This window comes from Pelodiscus sinensis, chromosome 1 (genome assembly GCF_052426305.1).
Source record: "Pelodiscus sinensis isolate ZL-2025 chromosome 1, ASM5242630v1, whole genome shotgun sequence".
In the NCBI taxonomy this organism is placed as follows: Eukaryota; Metazoa; Chordata; order Testudines; family Trionychidae; genus Pelodiscus; species Pelodiscus sinensis.
Genome location: NC_143052.1, coordinates 297989456 through 298004411, shown reverse-complemented (window position 1 = coordinate 298004411; position 14956 = coordinate 297989456). Strand labels below are relative to the sequence as shown.

Sequence of the window (14956 nt, the reverse complement as noted above, 5' to 3'; positions counted from 1 at the left end):
TGGCAGCGGCTTCCTGAGAACCCCCACTTCAGAGGAGCTGGATGGTGGTAACAACCATTCCAGCAGGTTACCTGCCCTGCTGGAATCCAGCTCTTCCACTGCTACCTGCAGAGTCTTGGGAGTAGTGACAGCAACAAGAGCGGGAGGAAGACTATGACTCACCTTGTTCCAGGGCATTGCTGGGTGCCAAGGCCAGTGGCAATGAGTAACATGAGACTCTTCAGCGTAGGGGTGGCCAACCTGTGGTTCCAGAGCCACATGCAGGTCTTCAGAAGTTAATATGAGTCTCTTTGCATAGGTACCAAATCTAAGGCTGGAGCTACAGGTGCCAACTTATCACTGGGCCATAACGTGCTCACTGTTCAACCCCCAACTCTGCCCTAGGCCCTTTCCCCCTAAATCCTGCCACTCCTACCCTCTCCACTAAGCCTGTCTCATCCATGCTTCCCCTTTCCAAGTGTCTCCCACAGACAGAGAGCTGATCACAGTGGGCAGAAGGAAAAGGAGAGGGAGGTACAGACCCATGGGCCTGCCAGTAGGCTGGATGTGCTGAGTGGTGATGGGGAGATGATCAGGGCTGGTGACATATAACTGTTGCTCTTTGGCAATGTGCATTGGTGAATTCTGACTCCTTTTCAGGTGTAGGTTGGCCACCCCTGCTTCAGTGGCTTTTAGGGTGTGTGCTGACCTGGACTGTCCTCCCCAGCGCAGCAACAGAACTTCCCTGAATTGTGCTACAGTGCACTGCACACTCACAATCCAGTGTGGGTTTAAGGGGTCGTGGTTACCGAAACATGAATGATCAAAGAGCCACTGTCATTTGTAAAGCACAGTGGAATAGCTCCTGAAGAGAAGCACTGTGTAAATGTAAAATACCATCATCATCTGTGGCTTCTTGAGGATGGCTCAGCAAAAATAACCCACCTTGCAAGAATTTGGGAGAGGAGGGCAACTGAAGTGCATTAGAAAAACACGGCTGTTGCATTTTTAGGAATTTAGTCTCTAGACATAAATTTAAACTATTTATTTTCCTGGGTCAATCGGTTTAAATAAATGCATGCTAGGAAAGCTTTGGTTTGTGCTCATTAGCAATAGGAATCAGAATCTATTTCATCATCACCAGGTAGGGATGGCCAAACAAATAACAAAACATAAAGGTACAATGTAGAGAGACAAGGTGTGGGGAGGTAATATTTTTAATTGATCAATTTCCAATGATGAGTGAGAGACAAGGTTGTTGGCTGAATATAAGATATTACCTCACCCCACTTCATATTTCTAATGTCCTGGGACTGACTTGGCTGCAATATCACTGTACACATTGTACAATGTAATAATTTACTGACAGCAATTTTCTCTAAAAGTTCTACAGGTCCCAATATACCAAAAATGTCTCTAGTTGATCTTTCACTTTTAAGTGGTCTGGAACCTGACACAGCTGAACTTGAGCAGGTGAGGAGAATTTCTTTCATTGACATCTGTAATTTAATGCATTATTTTTGCACTGTTTTTGGGGAGTCCATGTTTATCACAAGCACAAAGGGAGTGAGTTTGTAGCCCCACTTTTCTTAAGAGTTTACAGAATAATAAAGTTGACACTGAGAATTGAGACAGATGTATTTCATTCTTTTGACTGTGGCAAGAACCATACGTGGCTCTGGATGTATGCAGCAAAGGAAAATCTGAGGGCACATCCATTGCACGTCCCTTCTAGAGGACTCTTTGCACTTTGGCTAAGTCTCTAATTTTGCAAAGTACATAAGCAGGGCTTGACAAACGGCGACGAAACCTACTCGCCAGCCTCTCACTGTGCATGTGCAAGACCTGCATTGCTCATGCGCGCGGTGCCGGTGAACAGGGTGACCGGCTGAAATCTACTCTCCACGGACGAGTAGATTCAGTGATTTGTCGAGCCCTGTACATAAGCACATACTTTAAACATGTGACTATTAGGGTCTAAATCTGATATTGGAATGATCTCAGTTGGCCACTTTGACTACTGAGGTTCCTTCCCTTAATTTGTGTTTCTCTGCTCTGGCACATAGCTCTAGGGATGGGGACAGCCGCATCAGAAAGTTCTGGAGCTATTCTTGATCATCCCAGGTTTTCATGACAGTCTGGTCCCACCAGTTGGTGCTTGTTGGATGGGTCCCAAAACTGTTCCTCCCCTAAGTGCACTTGTTCCATGAATAGGTGCTTCAGCATTTGCTGTCAAGTCATCCTCATTTGAGTTGGTCTTGAAAATACAACAGGACCAATGAAAGTGGTTGATAATTGGATAGAACAGAGCAAATTGTGGGCATTTAACCCCAAGCACCCATAATTCCATGAGAGGTATATTGCCCAGTGACAATGTTCCATAAGGTAGTACATCTGAAGATACCATGGAGGAAATTGGGATGCCTACCAGTAGAGTTGCGATGTGGATAAAAGGCACTGGCAGAAGTGTTTGAGCATGAACACATTCTGCCAATAAAGTCTTGGTGGTAGCTCTGTGCTCACAGAATTTTTACCAGTACAGTTTGAACCTCTCTAGTCTGGCACCCTCGGGATCTGACTGGTGCTGAACCAAAGAATTTGCTGGACAGAGGGAGGTCAATATTGTCTAGCAGCACTATTAATATTTCCACTGCTTACTGGGCTCTTAGAAGACATTTAGGGGTAAATTAGAGCTAAATTACACACAGAACACGGAGAGCCAGCGCTGGTGGTTGTAAACAAACTTTATGGGACTGCAGGAAACCTGGCCACACCCATGATAAGTAGTCATCCAGCTAACTAAAACATGTCAATCCACATAGGTTGCCGGACTAGAGAGGTTCAACTTGTAAAGCTTTGTAGCATGGAGAAGGTGTGCGCCCCTCCCACTGTGTGTTCTACCAAGGCTGCATGAGTGCTTTAGGGTTAGTGCAAGTAAGGATACATAAGCTGCGAATTGTACCACCAGCTCACATAGAGTAGATATACACTTATTTAGGGAATCATTACTGTTGTGATAGGTGGCTTACTTGGTGACTTCTGAATTTGTCCTACTAGATTTTTTTTTAAAGTGGTCCATAGTTGTATACGGTGTTTGGCTGCTTGAGTCAACTTGAATCTTAGTATTTTGTACTCTTGTCTTATGACTATGAGATGTTCATGATATGTCCTTCATAAATGGATTAAATAAATAAAATACAATAAAAATGAGCAAACAGTCCCTCCATATATTTATTCAGAAAAATGCCTAGGTCCTCCACCACATAAAAGAATAGCAGACCAAGTTCAGAACTGTTCATGTGAAGGAAGACTCGGCCAGTCCAGCACTATCCACACAGCTGGGCAGTTTAAAAGAGCCAACATAAGTCAATACTGATTTTAAACCAAGGTAAAAATTATGTTTTTGTTTTTGCAGTTGGTTAAGTCTGCAGACCAGTACATTGACCACTTTGAGTACAAAGAAGGAAAGGTTTTGCTCTACTTTGGAGAGGTGAGTGAATCCTATATGACTTTTCCGAGTCTGTTAGTTGATACTATAAAGGAGAGAGTATGGTCACAGACAGAGTTTCTAAATCTATATATTGTTGGTACAACTGCTTAGATCAAGGTAGACCACCCAGACTCAGGATGGCAGTGTACCATCATGTATTAATGAGAAGATATTTGGAAAGCAATGTGTATCCTTAGGCCTTTGTAGTACCCAGAAAGATTAATTCCATGTTCTAGACCAGGACTTTGGAACAAAGTAGTGACAAAACCCCTACTGAATCCATTCAAGCCATGGCAATTGCTAACATTTGTGAGGCCCCAGGACCCAAATCCTGCAAAGCAATGATGCAAGTGCATAACTTCAGATACGAGAGTAATCACATTACGGACAGTGAATCAATTCATGTGTGCAAAATTAAGTCTGTGCCTTGCTGGAGCAGGACTCGTGACAAGAGAGGTAAATAGGGGCATCCTCAAATTAACAGCCTTCTGAGTACCTGCAATGCCCTTGGCCTGCTTGTAGTGTCACTTCACAAGCTGATTGCCTCCTTCAGTCATTTGAGATGCTTCATATCCTTAGGAGACACTCAGAAATAGATGCCCTTAGCAGGTGATTTACACAGCAGGCAACAGCAAGAAAAGAAATAATTAAGGACAAGGCCCAAACTGGATGAGAAAACAATTAGATATATTAGTGCTCCTATGGCTGACAAAGTGATTGTGTTTATGTGAGGTTCATAAATGAATGGGGCCCTGTGTGATTATGTAGTTCACATGGGTCTACAGCTGTCCCTTAGTTCTGTAAAATAAACCAGTGCATTTTGGGATGCTAGGCCCTGATCCAGGAAACCCTGTAAGGATACGTCTACACTGCAACACTCTTTCGAACTAACTAGTTCTATTCTGAAATATCTTAGTCTGCATATACAGAGCAGGCAGTTATTTTGAAATAGTGTCAAAATACTGTCAAGCTGGAGGACTTCTTACTCCAACTCCTGTAACCCTCATTGTATGAGGAGTGGGGGTATATCTGCACTAGCACCCTCGTACGAGCTAGGGAGGCTAATGAGGGCGACCGAAATTGCAAATGAAGCACGGGATTTAAATATCCTGCGCTTCATTAGCATGTTCCCGGCCAGTCGCCATTTTAGAAATTGACTACTCCAAAGTACCTGCCCGAATTAGTTGTTATTCCTCCTGCAATTAGGTTTACCAGCTAATTTGAGTTAGGGCTTTAATTCGGAATCCCATTTCACTGCCGTGTGTAGACGTGGGCAGTTACTTCGGGCTAGTCAATTTCTAAAATGGCGATCAGCCGGGAACATGCTAATGAAGCGCAGGATATTTAAATCCCGCACTTCATTTGCAATTTCGGTCGCCCTCATTAGCCTCCCTAGATCGAATTAGGGGGCTAGTGTAGACATTCCCTAAGGGAAGTTGGAGGAAGAGTGCTTTATTTCAAAATAAGTGCAGTGTAGATGCTCCCTATTTCAAAATAAGCTATTTTGAAATAAGATCTGCAATTGACATAGCTCAATTTGCGTAGCTTATTTCGAGTTAAGCCCTGCAGTGTAGACACACCCTAAGCATCTATGCCTGTTCAGGATGACTTCAGTGGCACTATAAAGCAAGTGCTCTCATGAATAGATACTCTCCTGAGTGAAGGTCTCCCACCTGCTTATTCTTTAATAGCAAGCCTTTAACATGTCTATTCAAAGCTCCTGATAATGTGGAAAAGAACAGTCTTATGCAATGTGGCTGTGGCAGCCAGTTAATTCAGCCATGCTGTCAGAAGAAAAAAGTGCTCAGCAGCCTATATAGGAATGAATAAATCGGGGCATGGCTGAGGAATATTCATCCTCTTTTTGTAATAAATGTTGTTCTGGATTCTTTTTTATTGCAGCTCAGTAATGGAACTGAACCAGACTGTGTGTCATTTGGGGCTAAGCAAATCAATCCCATGGGTCTAGTACAGCCAGCAAATGCCATACTTTATGATTTTTACAACCCAGGTAAGCTGACCCAGGGGTATAGAAAAAATTAACATGAACCTATTTGGAAAGAGCAAAATGCCAAGACTGATTTTTTCCCTTCTGTCCGTTGAGCAGAAACCCTGGCATACTGGAATATGATGTGTGAGTCAGTTATTTTCTTACACTGCTTAATGAAACAACTCCCCTCTGAATAAAGATTGGTAATGTCACAATGAGGGAGCACTTTAACAGAGATCTTTTCAAGAAGTGAGCTCCTGATATGCATTTATTACAGGAAATACATATTTTACTTATATGGATTTGTTTAAGAGAACTTCTCATGCTTGCGTAAGATCAATCTCCACAGATCACACAGAGCACCAGCAGCAGTAGACAGAACTTACCCAAATTTGCCCCAGGGTCAGCTCTTAGGACAAAAGCACAGATCCTCAGAGGGAGTTAGGTGCCTAATGCAATACACTGAATAAGAGTGAACTGTACTTGCAAAAGAAAGGTACCATGATGTGAGGTTGCACAAAGGCCCACTTCATGTGGAACTTTAAAACAGTAAGGGTACGTCTACACTTGCTCGTTAGTTCGAGCTAGGTAGGGTAATTAGGGCAAGCGAAGTTGCAAACGAAGCCCGGGATTTAAATATCCCGGGCTTCATTTGCATGTTCCCAGGCGCCGCCGTTTTTAAATCCCCCTTAGTCCGAACTCCGTGCCCGTGGCTACACGCAGCACGGAGTAGGTAGTTCAATTTAAAAATCCTAATTTGAACTACCGTTACTCCTCATTGAATGGAATGAGGAGTAACGGTAGTTTGAATTAGGATCTTTAATTCGAACTACCTACTCCGTGCTGCGTGTAGCCGCAGGCACGGAGTTCAGACTAAGGGGGATTTAAAAATGGCGGCGCCTGGGAACATGCAAATGAAGCCCGGGATATTTAAATCCCAGGCTTCAGTTGCAACTCCACTTGCCCTAATTACCCTACGTAGCTTGAACTAATGAGCTAATGTAGATTTACCCTAAGGTTGTTAAGTTCTTTTTCTGTTTGGGCTGCCCCTGCAAGCAGATGAGGATAGCAGAGAACATGAAAATGCCTGAGCTCTAAAGTGCAAGCAACCACTTAGGGCCCAGTCTAAGCCGCCATCCTGGTATGTTTAGACTCCGACCTTCCTCATCTGCTATCATTCTGAGCATAATAATAATAATAATAATATATATTTTATATATAGTGCCCATATATAAAAAGGGAAATAAGAACAACCCAGGAAACTACAGACCTATCAGTTTAACTTCTGTGCCAGAAAAGATAATGGAGCAAGTAATTAAGGAAATCACCTGCAAATATCTGGAAGGATAGTAACAGCCAGCATAAATTTGTAAAGAACAAATCATGTCAAACCGATCTGATAGCTTTCTTTGATAGGATAACAAGTCTTGTGGATAAGGGAGAAGCGGTGGATGTGGTATATCTAGACTTTAGTAAGTCATTTGAAACGGTCTCTCATGATCTTCTTATCAATAAACTAGGCAAATATACCTTACATAGGGCTACTATAGGTGGGTACATAACTGGCTGGATAACCGTTCTCAGAGAGTAGTTATTAATGGTTTACAATCTTGCTAGAAGGATATAACAAGTGGAGTTCCGCAGGGATCTGTTCTGGGACCAGTTCTGAAAGAATTGGGCTGGTTTAGTTTGAAAAGGAGAGGACTGAGAAGGGACATGATAGCAGTTTTCAGGTATCTAAAAGGGTGTCACAAGGAGGAGGGAGAAAAATTGTTCTCCTTAGCCGCTGATGGACAAGAAGCAATAGGCTTAAATTGCAGCAAAGGAGGTTTAAGCTGGACATTAGGAAAAACTTCCTGTCAGGGTGATTAAACACTGGAATAAATTGCCTAGGGAGGTTGTGGAATCTCCATCTCTGGAGATATTTATGGACAGGTTAGATAGACATCTATCAGGGATGGTTTAGACAGTGCTTGGTCCTGCTATGAGGGCAGGGGACTGGACTCTATGACCTCTCGAGGTCTCTTCCAGTTCTAGTGTTCTATGATTCTATAATGAAAGGACTAGATCTGCAGCTGGTGTAAGTTGACCTAGGTCCGTGGAAGTCAAAGGAGCCTTGCTGATTTACACCATCTAGCTGATAGAAAGATGGCTCATAGGACAAAGGTCCTTAATAGAAATTATTTAAAGCTTGTAAATTAATGTTTACTGTTTCCATTTTTAAACAGATGTTTTCTGCAGTGAAACAAAGAAGAAACAGGGGATTTAAAATTAAACTGATTATTCAGTTGGAATCCAAACAATCAGTTCCCTTCCCATATTATAGATTTAAGGCACTGCAGTTGCTTACTCAGGTAGCACAGACGATCCCTTAGTGCACTAGCAAAGTTTGATTGCAAAGATGAAGTCTGCAACTTCTGTTCGTCGCCACCTTTTCCAATGTTGTTTTTCTTCTTTAGGGAGAAAATGCAATGTATTTTACAATGCGCCCAGACATAGTGCCATGTTAACCAAACTGTGCCATGGAAAGGTTTGCCAGTGCGCTGAAGGTAAGGGATGGATAAATATGATTGAATCAGTTCCAAAGAAATTCATTCCTTCATAGTAGCTGTTCATAGATACAAGGCCAGAAGGTCAATTATGATCATCTAGTCTGACCTGCATTACACAGGCCATAGAACATCATCCCATACTATCTGCACCAAGACTACCATAACTTCTATTTGAAAGCTGTCCAGGCTTCCTTTAAAGTTTCAGTCCGATAAAAAAGTCCACCACATCTCAGGTACATTGTTCCAATAATTAGTACTGCTGTGTTAAAAAATTGTGTCTTATTTGTGAATTTGTTTACCTTTAGCTTCCAGTAATTTGTTTCTCTCAAGATAAAGTGGGATTGCTGACTATATATTTAAATTGTTCCATCTAGGTCCCTGTCCAAAAAGAAGAATGACTTTCAATAAAGCCATGACAACGGATACACGTAAAAGCTTTGCCTGCTACCAACCTGTTGTAGACTATGGTAAGGCATGTGAGATGTTTGTCAATATCTTTAAAACTTGGTGTTTCTCTATAATGGTAAACTCTCTAAATTGAATCTCTCCTAAACTGGGCAGAATTTCTGTGTCTGGCTTGGAGTCTGTCTGGAATGGGGAGAGGAGTGGGTACTAGGGCAGGCATTCTGAACAAAGGAGAGGAAAGGAAAGGTTTCTAAAGAATTCATCTGGGCTCGGGAGAAGGGCAGAGAGTTGATGATGGGAAGTCTGGCTGGGCAGGGGTTTTAGGGTAGGAATCATACCAGTATGTTACTCTGGTTCAGAGAAGACTGGTGATATTAGAGCCTCTGGCCTCACGGTCCCTAGTGTTAGGTAATAGTAAGTCCTATTTTTTATATAGCAGTTTTCATCAATAGGTCTCAAGTGGCTTCACAACCTGTAGTGTATTTTCTTCACGCACCCCCGTAAGGGTAAGGAAGCACTGCACAGATAAGGACTGAGGCCCAGGGAGGTGACATGACATGCCCCAGGCCACTCCCAAGACTGCCATCTGTTGGGAATTGAACCTACATCTCCCATAGCCTAAACTAATGTCTCAGCCACTGAATTATCCTTTTCTTCTGGTAGGAAGGGATAGCAAAGAGTGGATGACTCCTAGTTTTCTTCCTTCCAAAACTTGCTGAGCTAGCTAATACCCTTTGTATATTAATGTGTGTCTATGGCTCCTTTCTAGGATATGCCGAGCACAGGAGATCCTGGAGAGAGACTCTGGCTCAGCAGCTTTAGTGGTCTACATATGAATTCAGTGGTAGGACAAAGGTAGATCTTTCCCAGTGCAGCAGTCCAGGAAACCTACTGGTATAGACCGGTCTGTGTCCATGTAGAGGATAATGTTACATTTGGCAGGGTGGGTTCAATCCCACAAACTCCTGATCAGTGTCTGCCTAGCCAGGTATGTTCTAGATGCACATGGTGTCTTTCAGTTTTGCAGCCCTCTCATGTACCACTTGGTAGCACTTCTGCCGCTGTGCTGAAAATCACTTAAATACGTCTACACTGCAGGGTTTTTCCGGGATATGGAAAAACTCCACCGCGTCCAGGGATTGCGTTTGCTCTTCCACTTTTTTTTTTTTTTTTTTTTGCGGAAGTACAAACGCACTCTTTTGGAAGCCCTGTCTTCCTCATTCCATGAGGAAGAAGGGACCTTCCGAAAGAGGAGGCCAAATTTAGTGTAGATGGGCTAATTTCAGAAAAGCCTCTTCCGAAAAAAAGTCAGAAAAAGCTACACAAAATGTGCTCTGAAAAACAGCTGTAGTGTAGACTTTAAATGTATTTGATTTTCCTTTCTGTATGCTATTTACCATTTTCATCCATCCTCACACAATTACTGTCCTGTTGCAGCATACCATGTAAAGATCCTTGGGATGATCCAAAAGAATGCTTTTGATTATTTTGAGGCCAGAGTCCAAAGAATCCTAAAAGCCTGTAAGTATAATACTTTGTATTCATTTACAGCAAAATCTGTCTGTCTCTCAGTAAGGTGTTTTTTTCCCCTACCAAACCAGTAGCATTCTCAGGACAATAATACACATTCCATAGTTCTGTTTTCTGTGTTTTAACAGAAATGCTCTGGCACTGTACTAGAGAATAAATGAAAAATCTGTTTGTTTTAAAAGCAGGACAGAGATAGAGATTTGCTAGTAATGAGGTACAATCATACTAAAAATGGGTGAATATCCACAGGTTTTAAGTTGGAATTCAACTTAGAATAATCATACAGGCCCTTGAAGCCTCTTTGAGTCTGTAAAGTAAGGCCGAGAATCTTATGCAAGCAGGCTTTCTAGTGAGATTCCTGGACTTTCACTCCTGTCCCAGCTAGGAGAACCTAGAGACCTACCTGCTTTTCCTCATGCTGTTTCAGCATACTGTCAGTTCCAATCCCATGGGAAATGAAAGTGGTGAAAATATATCTAAACATTTAAGAGACACCAAAATCTTTGGCTCAAAGGAACCAGTGAATCTTTCCAGAAGACTGGAAGAATAAAATGCTACCCACTAGGAGCAATACATATTCCCTTTCACAGAGAGAATACCCATGGAGAGAGAGTTTGATTATTAGATTTTTTTTGCACGTCTTGCATTCCAGATTGTTTCTCTGAAGGGAAGGAACTGATCTTTTCTTCTCATGGTGGACAGAGTTTGTTACTTACTAGCTTTATATCAGTTGAAAAGAACAAGGATTTGTCTTACAGATAGAGGATCAAATATTTCTCAAGGTTTTTAGGTTGTCATGTAGGATATGTCGAGACTGGTGGGTTTTTCCGGGATTCCTCCGGTATCCTGGAGAAACTCCACCGTGTCCAGGGAACGCCTTTGCTCTTACACTTTTTTTGCAGAAGAGCAAACATGCTCTTTCAGGGAGCTCTGTATACCTCATTTTATGAGGAATAAGGGCTCCGCCGAAAGAGGAGGCTTTCCCGCCATTTGGCCCTGTCTAGACGGGGTCAAATGGCAGAAAAGCCTCCTCTGGAAAAGCAATCAGAAAAAGATACGCAAATTGTGGAACACAATTTGCGTAGCTTTTTCTGATGAAAGCGTGTTGTCTTCTAGTCCTAGCCATAGTGTGATAGTATTGAACTGTACTGCTGTTGGGCATGGTTAGACCTATATGATCCAGTCAGTGTTTCTGGTCTTTTAAAGGCTTCTCTCAGATTCATTTCCATGTGACAGGATGAGCACTGTACACAGTGGTGAGTGCTCAGAGCCAATAGCTGGATTATAAAGTCCAATTAGCTGATGAACTATAGAGAATAGCCCTTCCTGCCTGGATTTTGTACCTGTAGTGAGAGAAGAGATTTTTCTTTGCTCCCATTGTTGCAATCACACAGTCCTGCAGAAAAATTGAAGCCAGGGGTGGGAAATACTGGACTGTGGGCTGGATCCAGTCTGCTAGGGACAGCTCCTGAAGACCTCTGCCACTATATTCACCTGCATCATTGTTCCTGGCCAATTGGAAATGCAGGAAGTGGTATCCTGGTCTGTGCCACTTCTCGCCTCTCTCATTGGCCAGGATCAGCGATCCACTACCAACAGGAGTTGCGATCACCAGTATCTGTGGCTGTGCAGGCAAATATGGTGTTGGTAGCTCACCAGGAACTAACCCTATCTCTGGCCTCTTGCTGCCCCTTGTGGTCATTCTACAATGCTCCCTCCTATCAAGCGCCTCCCTTTTATGAGAAAAAAAAATCAAATGCAGGCACATCCCATTGTCCTGACACAAACAAACCCTGACCTTGCTTTAAGTTAGATTAAGAGGAAGCTCCATACCAAATTTGGTGGTCCTAACTCTTGCCACTTAGAAAGAGTTCTTGAACAAACGGACTCACAGATGAATGGACACAGACAAATAGATGCACATTTCTGAATTATATAGTAAGATTACTGGATGTGTTCTGGATTAATATTTGTAACATGCTCTGAGATCCTCAGGTGGACTGCACTTTGAAATGTAATATCATAGGCCGTATCCAGACTCAGGGTTTTTTTCGGGAAAAGTAGCCTTTTCCCGAAAAAACTTCCCCTGCGTCCAGACTCAAGCCGCGTTCTTTCGAAATTATTTCGAAAGAACGCAGCTTTTCTTTCGATGGCGGTAAACCTCATTTCACGAGGAAGAACGCCTTCTTTCGAAAGTTCCTCTTTCGAAAGAAGGCGTTCTTCAATGTAAAGAGGCCGTCTTCGAAAGAGAGCATCCAGACTCGCTGGGTGCTCTTTTTCGAAAAAGCGGATTTCTCTTTCGAAAGATTCGCCTGCAGTCTAGACGCGATCTTTCGAAAGAGGCTCTTTCGAAAGATGCTTTTGAAAGAGCCTCTTTCGAAAGAAGCCTGCAGTCTAGACATAGCCATAGTGGTAAATGGTGAGCAGCTATTCCTGATTTTACAGAAGAACAGAGATGTGTAGAAATCGATAGGTTTAAGGATTCTAATGGGGTCTCCTGCAATGGAGGCTAAATAATTTAGCAAGCGCTAAACAGCCAAAAACCAATATTAACCTTGGAAGCTTAAGTTTTGTTACCTAATTATTTGGAAGAGAGTGGAGGGGGATGAGTGCTCAGGACTGAGGGCCATTACCACAGCTTATTGGTTTCATTAGTAGATTTCCACATCCTTCACTGTGCATGTGCAGTGGTGATGCAATAATGACAAATATTTTATGTGCCAGAGGGTACAGTGAGTGCTGTCAAATACGTTTTAATAGCCATCAGCCTTGGTACTGTTTACAGGTTCATTAATAAAATGCCAGAACAAAAAAATCTGCTTCCAATTTGAAGTGTATGTGATAAGAGCTAGACCAGGAGTTCCCAAACTTTTTGCTGGCAAAGCCTCACTTTAATGAAGTCTTTCCGGTCAGGATGCCAGACAGCCTGCAAGACACTATTCTGAAGAGCAAAATGGCATCCTCCACACAGCAGGACTTCATAAGCACCCATGCTTCACAGAGGATGCCGTACATGGAAGACATGCTGTGGGGCACAAAATGGTATCCTCTGCACTGTAGGGCTTGTAGCATTCCCCATCCGCTGATAGTGCGACTGCACTTGGGGAGTCATGAACCACAATTTGGGAATTGCTGGGCTAGACCCTTCAGTGGCCTACACCCTGGGTGTTATTTACACCAGTGCCAAGCAGCTTACAAAAGAATGGAAATAGAATACACTTCCTTTGCATTGAGTGTACATGACGCCACAGGGTGAGGGTGCTGGACAATCTGTCCCTGAACATTTTGTTTTACCATTGAAGAAAACATAGTTCTTATTGGGAATACTAAAGACTTTTTTCTTTTAACTAAGATCAGACAGAAGCAATTTATGGCACTTTCTTTGTTTCCACAATAGCTGGTGATAAAACCATCCAGACAGGTGATCTCCGGCAGTTCTTAAAGCGTGTGTCTTGTGAATTAAAAGTGGAGGCTGGCAAGCAATATCTTCTGATGGGGAAAGATGGGCAAACCATTGACTGCAACAACAAGTGAGTAAAGTGTATACTTTGCTGACAATAACATGGCAAGGTCTGTCAACAGGTACTGAACTGTGAGATGGCCTGTGAGTCAGATGTGCCAAGATCTTCTAGGGAAGTCTGCAACTGAGGAATACTATTGTTATTAGCATGATACTTTTATAAAGGATTGGGCCAAATTTCGGCACTGATTCTGCTGCCCTTGTCCCTCAGCAAAGGCACAGGCGAAAAGGCCATTGCACTGAACAATGCAGCTGCATTGTTTTTAAACAGTCACCTGCTTAGAGCCAGACATGCATACTCTGGAGGCTCAAGGTAGGCTGCTATTTTTGAAAACCTGGCCCTGAATCCATCATAGTATAACTGCATTAAATGGGGAATGGGAACCTTTCTGAAGTTCAGTATCTTGAGAACCCCTTGAATTATGTTTGTGTTGGGAGAACAAATTTGAATGTGTTCTTGTTGGGTTTTTTTAACCACACTTTCCCAAAAGGAGAACACCCTTTAAAATAGGAAGCCTGTGCGAGTGTAGATGAAGCAGATGTTTGACTCGGGAAGAACTGTGTAAAATTTGTCGGCCAAGTTCTGGGGCTACTTTCAGCCTCATCCAAAGCCAATTGAAGTCACTGGACAGGCTTCCATTCTCTTCAGTGGGCCTTGGAGAGCGCCCCAAAGCATTTCTTATCAAATAAGAGGCTATTCCCTATTGTGCTTTGGTAACCCACATGCCTACTGGGTGTGGTTCACTATCCCATGTAGTGGCACTTAGACCACTTACAGAGAGAAAGGATGAGTTTCCTCTAAAGCCTTAACTGAGAGCCAGTTAGCTTTATAGCTGTCCAGTTTTAAATAACTGAAGCACTATGACTTTTACCATCTTTATGCTTCAGAGGGGTAGCCAAGTTAGTCTGTAACTGGAAAACTTAAAAAACAATGAATGGTCTAGCACAGTGTTTCCCAGTTTTATTTGGCTGAGGAACCCTTTTCAGCTTTTCAAAATTTCAAGGAACCCCTAGGTTTGTCAAGCAAAAAAAAAAGGGGGTGGGGTGGGGAGGAGAGAGGGACCCACCAATTCATGACCCAATACCCCCCCCCCATCTCCTTTCTGTGAAGCCTCATCTGCTCTGTTCCCCTCCTCTCCATCACTTGCTATATCCAGCCCTTATACTTGTCTCAACCTAGTGAGTGAGGTGTGGGGTGGGAATGAGGGATTTGGGTGTGGGAAGGGGTGAGAAGTACAAGCTCTGGGAGGGAATTTGGATGCAGGAGAAAGGGCTGTTGACTCAGGGAGGGGGCTCTAGGCTGGGGAGTGTTGGGTTCAGGTGGAAGGTTGGGGTGCTGAGCAAGCCAGGGCTTGTGGATATGAGGGTGCAGGAGTTTGGGCTGGATATGTGAGGGACTCAGGGCCATAAGGTTGTGAGTATGATGGGCTCAGGACACAGATTTGTGATGTGTGGATGGTGGAGGAACGTTGTGGCAGAAGACTGAGGAT

General features: G+C 43.1%; 1 protein-coding gene across 1 annotated transcript in view; it reads left to right on the top strand.

Annotated features, from left to right (window-relative positions):
- The window catches only part of LOC102454722 (complement C4-A), an 82173-nt gene that overhangs the window by 63277 nt on the left and 3940 nt on the right, over positions 1-14956 (top strand). Inside the window, exons 35-41 of the mRNA XM_075919120.2 lie at positions 1365-1452; positions 3395-3469; positions 5372-5480; positions 7919-8008; positions 8386-8478; positions 9854-9937; positions 13344-13476. Of these exons, the coding sequence (XP_075775235.2) occupies positions 1365-1452; positions 3395-3469; positions 5372-5480; positions 7919-8008; positions 8386-8478; positions 9854-9937; positions 13344-13476 (672 nt within the window). The remainder of the gene's footprint in view (positions 1-1364; positions 1453-3394; positions 3470-5371; positions 5481-7918; positions 8009-8385; positions 8479-9853; positions 9938-13343; positions 13477-14956) is intronic.